The 9,237-nt window shown below is 54.3% G+C and overlaps 2 protein-coding genes across 2 annotated transcripts; one reads left to right on the plus strand and one right to left on the minus strand.

Moving 5' to 3' along the window:
• Window positions 1-255: 255 nt before the first annotated feature.
• On the plus strand, window positions 256-2,534 carry GCG54_00009701 (Chromatin structure-remodeling complex subunit rsc7; the record flags this gene model as incomplete). Its single annotated transcript, XM_045409641.1, has 5 exons — window positions 256-322; window positions 576-659; window positions 715-1,623; window positions 1,678-2,112; window positions 2,170-2,534. The coding sequence occupies 5 exons, from the start codon at window positions 256-258 to the stop codon at window positions 2,532-2,534; spliced, it is 1,860 nt and encodes a 619-aa protein (XP_045262165.1).
• Window positions 2,535-6,623: 4,089 nt separating this feature from the next.
• GCG54_00009702 (DNA polymerase epsilon subunit D) lies at window positions 6,624-8,041 on the minus strand (the record flags this gene model as incomplete). Its single annotated transcript, XM_045409642.1, has 4 exons — window positions 6,624-7,105; window positions 7,243-7,361; window positions 7,488-7,621; window positions 7,718-8,041. The coding sequence occupies 4 exons, from the start codon at window positions 8,039-8,041 to the stop codon at window positions 6,624-6,626; spliced, it is 1,059 nt and encodes a 352-aa protein (XP_045262166.1).
• Between the last annotated feature and the right edge of the window lie 1,196 nt (window positions 8,042-9,237).

The following is a 9,237-nucleotide window of genomic DNA, read 5'->3' on the forward strand; positions in this document are numbered from 1 at the left end:
CCATTCGACTTCTTCCCAGGCCGCTCCCCCTACCTGTTATTACTCGACACCTCCCGCCAGGGACATATCAGAGGTTTGCGCCAACCATATGCACGCATAACCTTGCCCTGCATCGCCCAGCGCACCACCCCCAGACTCAGTGTCGCCCTTGACCGCGACCCGGCCGGAAGGCAATCCAACTATATCAAGACACGTCGTCGTAGACCTTCTTTCCTCAATTTTGCTGCTGCTGCTGGGAGACGTTTTGCGCGCTCAATGTACTCCACTCAGCCGAACGGAGCTGATAGTGCGACAATCAATCCGGCTGCCCTCAACTCACCTGGTATGTTGCTTATTTGCTCTTAATGGCCCCCCCTCCCCAGTTTCACTTCCCCCCCGCCCACTACCCAGCCTCAGCCTGCCTGCCTTGCCGCTAGCCGTCATCGCATTCCGCAGCGAGGCCCTGTTCGTCGGTGTCGGTAACAGATAATACCGGCGCAGTCGCTTACGCCTCTCTCTGTCTTGCACCATGGCTGCGCCAGTTTCTGCGTTGTTATCCCGCAATGAATGTGCTGACGCCTCCGATTATTGACAAGACCTCCTAAACGCCAGCCTCCGCGGTATCAAAAGAAGTCGATCCCCCGACAGTTTCCTCGAAAGAGCCCCTGCAGGCGGTGCCGGTATGTTTCCTTAATCTTAGCGATCAACCCCAGAATGCTTGTGCTGTTCATCAAGCGCGCGTGTCACCTCCAGGCTCCTTCCCGCAGCGCGCAACGCAATACAAGCTAACATCTCGTGCGTCCTCGCAAGGTGACTCCAACCCGAGAAAACGTGGAAAATCTTTGAAGGGGAGAACCTCCGAGACTGCCGGTCAGGCCCCCGTTAGCAACATGCCTCAAACCATCCCACCACCGCAGACCCCCCAAAACCAGGCCGCGCCGTTGCCAGGAGGGCAAGCCGTTGCCTACGCGCCTGCGCAAGCCTCCCCCCCGCCGAAGACTACTCCGACGAAGACCACGCTGAAGGCCCTACCGACCGTGAGAGACCACACTACCGACCAGCTCAACGCCGCCGGCGACGAATACCTACCGAGAGAGATCGATGAATTTGGAGAGAAGAAGGTGATGCCCAACGGGCAGCTTTTGGGCGGTCGTGAATACAAATGCCGGACATTCTTGGTCCCTAACCGTGGCGACAAGCTCTTCATGTTGGCCACGGAGTGCGCAAGAGTACTAGGATATCGTGATTCGTACTTGTTGTTCAACAAGAACAGATCGCTCTACAAAATCATTGCCAGCCAGCCCGAAAAGGACGATCTTGTCAGCCAGGAGATTTTACCGTTTTCGTATCGGTCACGACAGATTGCCATCGTCACGGCACGATCCATGTTCAGGCAATTCGGCAGTCGCGTCATTACCAATGGCCGAAGAGTCCGCGATGACTATTGGGAAACCAAGGCACGAAAGCAAGGCTTCACCGAAGCCGACCTCGCTGGTGAGAAGCGTCCCGGGGCCGCCAAGGCCAGAGAAGCTGCCGCCGAGGCGCAGAACCAGGTCATGATGGGAGGTCCGCACGGAGAAATCGTTTACAGCAACACTCCCAGCCAGTTCCCCGGCGCCCCCCAACCCCAGATCGTCCAACCAGGTATGCTTGGAGCGCCAACCGGAACAACGACCAGAATGCCCGTGATAACACTAGGATCAGAGCTCAGTGACAACCGCCCTCGTGATTACAGCGGCATCCTCAAAGGCGGCCCCCGCCAGGAAATTACCGGCCCGGCTTACCAGGACCAGACACGCCCTGCCCAGATTGGAGAGGTTCACGCCCAGGCGCACCACGCTGCTGAGTACAACCGTTCGCTCAACCAGCAACGTGACATGCGTGGAGACTACCTTCAGGGCATTTGGAGAAGACCGCATGAGCAACCCCAATCCTCAAACCTGGCGCAAGCTGTAACTACAAGCGACGCGGCAGCCCCGACGACGCGTGCAACGCAGTCACCCCACACATCTGCCAGTGGCATGCCACAGTCTGGTATTGTGCCTAACCAAAGCCCGCAAATGATGATGACGGCCCCGCCTTACTCCCAGTCGATACACGCGCAGAATCCGATCAGTCAGGCTCCGATGAGAGGTATGGCCCAACCATCTTCCCAAAAGAACAACAAGCCAACGACTTTGCCTGCAGCAGGGAGTGCGAGCAATATGCCGCAAGGGGCTCAGGGCTACCACTATCCTGCGTCCGGCCAAATGTGGCCCCAGACACAACAAACGCCTCAGCACAACTACTCGGGCTACACAACGCAGAACCAGCAGTCGCATCAGCAATCACCAGCGCCTCAGCTTCGGCACGCGACGAGCGGTGTCCAGCCAGCGATGCAATTTCCCGGCATGCCTGGTATGGGCCAGAACTACGGTGCGGGCCAGGCAATGTACCCCACAGACCAGACTCCTCGCCAGTACATGCCTCAACCGAACCAAGGTTCTCCAGCGGTTACGCAGGCGTGGTCGAACCAACAGACACCTGCACAGTGGTGGACAAACCAACCCCAATGAACTTAAGAAACACGACGTCATCGTTCTTTTGCCCTCTCATGCTCTTCATCTTGTCAGTATTTTGGCAACAATTCTTAGTTTCGTTTCTCTTATATACGCGGCGGCGACTCCTGACTTTCGCCGGTTTGGCAGGCTTTTCTGCTGCCCTCTGAAGGATACCCAAGCATACAGTTAGGTGGAGGCTATGTGCTTTTGGGCCGCCGGCCTGTCAGTCTTCGTACAGCATTTTGGCCGAGAAGGGATGAATAGAGGAGTCGCAGGGGACCCGGGAACACATCATCTCAGGTCAGGAGGGGAATTGCTTATCACTGTACTGCGTTTTCTGTTGGTTTCTTTTTGGTATCTGCATCATGGGAGGATGCGTTCCTGTTTGCAATATTGGTTGGCCTTGTATCCGATTTCTTTTGACTTTATTACCACTCATCGACAACGTGTTTCTGTCTCCCCGACTTTTTGTTGTGTTTGGTTTCCTCGCCGTGGGCACGCGGGCAATTTCGACTTCAATTTGATACCATCGTCTTCTTGTCGCCGACTCGCCTCGCGCACTGTGTTAGTTAGTCCTTCTCATCCTCTCGAATACGATACCATACGAACACACCGTCCACGCGTCTCTTCTCCTGCCGCGCGGCTGAAGTAGCGGAGGTTGACTCAGCAGCAAGTTTAGTGGACTACGAGTTAAGCGCACTGAGGGTATTCTCACGACATCGGTCGCCATCAGTCAGCGCCAGCCACAGTGGGCAGGCTTGACAAGGAAGATCACGATCTTTTGCCTAGTCGAGCACTTGCAGCAATTTCGAGTCGAGATCTAGCTTTGAGGGACAGCAACTAGCACCTCAACTTGACGAATGGCAGTTCCCCTAGCTGTCTGGGTGGGAGGCTACCACACTGGCCCGTGCCGAACGACCGGCAACTTCCCCGACTTGGGTTCAAGGTTGTCACGAAAGCGAAGAACCGCGGAGGCGACAAAGCTCAGGGGATAAGTCGCGATATAGTTTTAAGGTTTGCTTGTGGTCTGGGGTATACCCTTTCTCCCAGGGTAGCAGGATCGCATTTGCTCTTGAGCGGTCGACATGGACGAGGACCCCTTTCCATCTGCATGTCGGCAGCCAACTTATATTGGCCTTGTTTTATCTTTGTGTCGGCCGACACACGGCAGCATTGGTGGGAGTTGCGCTGTGTACTTGGTGATGGGACGTGATATTCGTCGTCACGGTTGGGAGGCCCTACTGAGAGGGTTCGGCGGGAAGCGCCATGATGTGCGGCATCCGGTAACGATTGTTTTCGTTTCTTTCCCTCTCTACTTTTTCTCTCGCGAGGGATTTCATGGCATGGATGGAAATGGGTCTTATTGTTTGCATGGAGCTGCGTCGATCGAGCACTTGCTTTTGTATTCAAAGCTCTTGACACTTCTGTTTTACGATCTATTTCGTCGCAACTACTACGGCTATGTACTTGAAGATGGAGAAAGAAGAGGTGTTCTTGGACATCCGCGGAGGTTTTGTAGTCTCGAATTAATGCAAACGAGTGGTCTTTCTGTTTTCCTGATCTCACTGTCCCATTCTGTAAGTCCTTGCCCGAGGTTCCGAAAAGGCTTGTTCGCGAATGCGCACGCGAGCATCATTCCAAACGACCTTTTCACTACCCAGAAATATCCTCTTGTCTTCTGTAGAAGATTCATCCGCCGTAGCAACTATTTTTATGAAGCATCTGTGCTCACCTGTTTCTGTGTCGGTAACAGCCTGGTCCGGTGGCTGGGGGCTTTCTCCTCCTCGCATGTGCCATCTGGTCGTTTGAGTTTGTAGTCTGTCCAAACCAGAAAGGCTCGTTATCGGGACGAAAGCCCGTTTGTGAGACGAGGATGACAGTGTTTAGCGCCCGGCCCCAGTGGGGTATCTGTAATAAACATCGCCTTCCTTTTGGCTTCTTCCCATTCTTCGATGGTTCAGGATAAAAAGGGGACGAAAAAGCGTGTTTTTTTTTTTTTTTTAACCACCTCCCCCTTCCCCACCCACGTCCAATCTTTTTCTTAATTCTTTTTTTTTCCCTTGCGGCTTTCTTTAGGCTCCCCCCGTCACTTTCTGCTTTCCTCTTTCGTCTTCCCACCCTCCCCGACTGTGGCACCGAGGGGTTCCGCCCCCCTGCCCCTCCCTCCTTCTCTCTCTCCACCCTCGTTCTTCTCGCTCTCTCTGTCCTGCCCTCACCGCGCTTGACCTCCGTTCGAACCCCCCCCCCCCCCCCCCCCCCCCCCCCNCCCCCCCCCCCCCCCCCCGTGTCTCGTACATGTTCGGGCTTGAGCGGTCCAGGTCGATGGCAGTATGCTCCATGAAACTCTCGGCCGAAGCCTGAAGGTCGAAACGGCGAAAACGGAGTGGTGGAAGAAGACAGGCAGGTGGATGTTGCTCTCGGCGAACAAGTAGCGTAGCGTGTTGACATTTGTTTCCCTTCGTCTTTGTCTCATTTGATCAGAAGCTGGAAGAGGAAGAGAAATAGGCTCTGTAGATTCACAAAAGTCGAGATATTCGGATCCGCCAACCGGCGGGAGAGTCGGCAAAGACGGGGTGCGGGGCACAATGTGGCGCGCTTCCACACGGCATGAGCGGGCTTACATCAGACGGGAGACAGGAGGCAATTTATTCATCGCATACAGAAAAGCCTAGTCTCCGCTGGGGTGAGAGGGGAAAGCACCGTCGCATTGGCAAGCCAGCAGATTTTGCGATAGGGTCGTCAGAATTCCCAAGGGGATCTGGCAGCATGCAAGGAATAGGGCTGGGAACTGCAAGGACGACGAAGATTTGGCCCTGAGACATGCAGAAACGATGATCTGTCTAGTCTTCGGAGCCGACCGGAAATCATATTTCGTCCATTGAATTCCAGACCCGACGAAGGTTTGAGTCTGTTTGTAGCGGCGAAGACTTGCTCCTACTCGTAATTAGGGCCCGAGAGAAAGAACGGGTGACACAGACACAGCTGTGGAGAGACAGAGACCAAAAGAGGTTTATGACGGGTTTATGTGGGATGTTTCGTCTCGTCTGAATCCGCCATTGGGGGTTAAATATAATGAGTGGGAGGGAAGGGGGGCGGTGGTGTGTGTATGTCCTGAACATGTGGCCAGCCCCATCGCCGGAGGAACTCTTGGGGGAGAGAGTATGGCGCGTGGGAAAGGAAAACCACAAGAGATGTACGAAAAGGGAGTCGAAAGGAGAAGGTCGAGGCGAACTGTGGAAGAAGAAAAAGTGAATTTTAGGCTGAATGAAACGAAACAATGGATTGGCTTTTTTTTTGTTTGGGAGGAAAACCAAACGTTCGGAAAGGCAACGAACAGGCGGCGCCAATCAGAAGTTGGGTTGTCTGCCTTTTTTTCTATTTATTCTTTTTTTTATTTATATAACGGCTTTCTTCTAGATCGTCATCGTCCCGTGTGTGCTACTCGCTGGTTGTCTTTCAGTCTGCAAGAAAAAAAAGACACGTGACTGAGCATGAACGAGACCGGAGTTCGGTTGTGGGGTAGTCTGTTGTTAAGCTATTTTGTTTTCATATTCCTTTTTGACTCAGTTTCCTTGAACGTTATTGTTGTTGTAGGTAAGCTAGGAACGGAACTCAGAGGGGGGAGAGGGGAGGGGGGGTCGTTCTCTGGGAACTGGTCACTTGGCAAGTTTACCATCTTTCAAGCGGAGCTGACATGGCTATTGAGAAAGTTTATCATGACTCCGGGAACCCACGTGATAGTGATGTTGTTTTTTGGAAGTGGTTCCGCAAGAGCCCGGAATCGGGTATAGACAGAGAGATGTGAAAGGCAATAGGTAAGAGAGAAATAAGGATTATTCGACTGGGTGAGTGGCCAAGCATGGGTGGATGCGCAGGAGAGGGATGACACTAAGTAAATGAACAGATCATGAATGTGGCACACATCAGTGCTTCATTTCCGCTTCGAGGACTTTTGATAAACACATGCGAGATGCTGTCTATATGAACGTGCCGACGCCATCGCCCACGAACACCGCTTGCTTCGCTAACACCGTATGCAGCTCCAGCTGGCATCAGAGTGAGGCACCGATCATGCCTCCGCTGGTCTGTGGTGGTCTTCGCGTACTAATCGCTCTCGTCGCCGTCAATCGCCTCGTCGACATCCTCCTCATCGCCTTCCTCCTTCTCCTCCAAAGCATCTTGCGTCTCCTCACCGCTGCCTTCACCCTCATCCTCGTCCTCGTCTTCTTCTTCCTCTCCCTCCTCGTCTTCGTCTTCGTCCTCGTTGGCCTCCTCTTCGGGTTCCGTCTCAGCATCGTCAGCGTCGTCGACGGTCATGGAAGACTCGTCAACGCGGGCCTTCTTCGCCCTAGGGGCGTCACCGTCGGCAGAAGCAGTGCTGATGATGCTATCGTCTGCAGTTGCGGCGGCGGCTGCAGCCCCAGCGCCTCCTGCCGCAGCGCCTACTGCTGCGCCGCCCTTCTTGGCGGCGACCTTTTGGCGGTATGANGCGACTCCTGCCGCAGCGCCTACTGCTGCGCCGCCCTTCTTGGCGGCGACCTTTTGGCGGGATGAGGAGCGCTTCGCAGATTGTATCTGGTTGAATTCTGGACAGACAGTCAGCGGCTGAGCCTCGAGCACATGCGGGAAGGTGCCAGGTGGTATTAGGCAGGCTGAGGCTCGGATGGTTGATGAAGTGATGGTCGTTTTCGTATCGTGAGTTGGAACCTCGGGTTTGACTCACTCGCAAACTCCTGCTCCAAAGGCTCTCGCAGAAATCCAAACTCAATGTCTTCAAGAGCTTTGAACACATCTTCAGCACTAACAGTCTTTTTGTTGGCATTGACAGTATTTTGGTTAGCGCTTCAGTCACACAAAGTCAGCCATCAGATCCTTCCACGATAACAAGCCCATGTCGGGGGCACATGTGCTTCACGGGACACATCTTTCAAGAACATTCATCAAAGGGGGTTGTCTTGGTGAACGCACTGTGCTGCAAGGTAGTTGATGAAGACTGTGGCGCTCTTGCTCATTGCCAAGACAGCGTTGGCCTGGATCTGAGATTGTGGAGGTAGCACACCCTTGGCCAGTCTTGTGATGATGGACTTGGGTAAGTTAAGGTCCTGACGATGTGTAAGCTTAGTATTCACTCCTCTTCTGCATGTGTCTGTCTCTTCCTCTCCTGTGTAGCGAGATACACGTGAAAAGTCAACACATACTTCAATGGTAAGGGAATCCTTGTCAGCCTTCTCCTTCGGTGCCTTCTCAGAGTCCTTCTTGTCAGATCCAGCGTTCAAGACTGTCGTCATCGTGAGAGGTGTTGATGAAGATGCCTTGGCTGACTCGGGTGTGGACTTCGCTCCGGCAGCGGCACTGGAGGGCGCCGCCGAGACAGCAGCGGTGGAAGCGGCGGCGGCGGGAGTTGCGGGAGCAGCGGGAGCCGGTCCCGTGGTCGGGGTGGTGGCCGGGTCCTCGTCCATTACGGCGAATCGGGCGGTGGAGACGTCGCTCCTACGGTTGGCGTTGCTTTTGCGCGGAGGCATTTTGTGTCAGTTTGTCTGTGTGGGTGAAGTTTGCGGGTTGTGGGTAAGAGAGGTGTTGTACGGTGGTTGGGTGGTGGTTGGGTGACCGGAGAAAAAAGACCAGGCACGGATTGAGTTTGCGATGCACGCGGGCAGCTCGTTTCTGCGAGACGATGTCGCGCGGGAGGTGCGGTGAGAGAACGTGGCGTAGCCGTAAACGCGGGCGTGGATTGGTGAGAAGTTGAAGTTTTTCACCCAAGGACGGGCTGAGTGCTGCTCTGGGCTGCTTCTCAGGGGAGACCAGGGTCAGGTTGGGTTGTCTTTGCGGGATGCGCCGTGGTTGTCGTTAGCCAGCGTCGGGTTGGGAGGTGGACGTGAGAGTTTGTTGGGAATTGAAAGAGACGGAGCTTCAATTCAACTCAAACCGCATCGCATGGCCGTCGATCGCTTCCGCAGGTGGAGCGTGAGAATGTCACTCAGGCACGGAAAGGGGAGGTCGAGGGAGGCTCTGGTCGTGAGAGTAAGGTAAGGTAAGGTTAGGTATGTGAAGGTAAGGAAGGCATGGATGGTATGTATGGTGTGGCGGGTGGAGACTGCAACGGGAGTGAGAGCCAATGTGATGTGAACTGCAACAACTGCACCCGGTGCTGCTGCGACTGTGCTTGCCCGTCGTCGGCCAACGTATCCGTACAGCCAGCCTACCTAGGTAGCGAATTGACGACTCGCCGGCGCGTCGTGCGCTGCAAGGTAGACGCGACTTTTCGAGTGCCTACCTACCTTACCTACCGTAGGTAAGGTAGTGCTCCACTATCACAGAGCACACGCGTAAAGTGCATTTCGATCTCGCTTATGCCCCAGGCCCATTTTAATTACGCATCTCACTGAACAACATCACCTCTCACTTCACTACTACACTCTTCAACATGTCCTTGTCGTATTCAAGTCTTTCTCCAAGGAAATGTTGGAACCCATCCCACGATGGAAGCCCCCAATGATTTTGATGATTTCGGGGAAATGACGATTTCATGTGCTTCTCTTTACCATCTCATCTTTAGCTCCTGCACCCGTCGCACTTAACGACAACGAGAAGCATCTTCGCGAACCTCAAGGCTGCGAAGCGAGGAGCGCGAGATGCCCTCTTCATCATGTGCCCCTTATCCGACCCACCATGAACATCGCTGCTGTCCGCATGGTCGAAGCTCTTCCGGACGAACCAA

The sequence above is a fragment of the Colletotrichum gloeosporioides genome (assembly GCF_011800055.1).
Source record: "Colletotrichum gloeosporioides strain Lc1 chromosome Unknown consensus_57, whole genome shotgun sequence".
In the NCBI taxonomy this organism is placed as follows: domain Eukaryota; kingdom Fungi; phylum Ascomycota; class Sordariomycetes; order Glomerellales; family Glomerellaceae; genus Colletotrichum; species Colletotrichum gloeosporioides.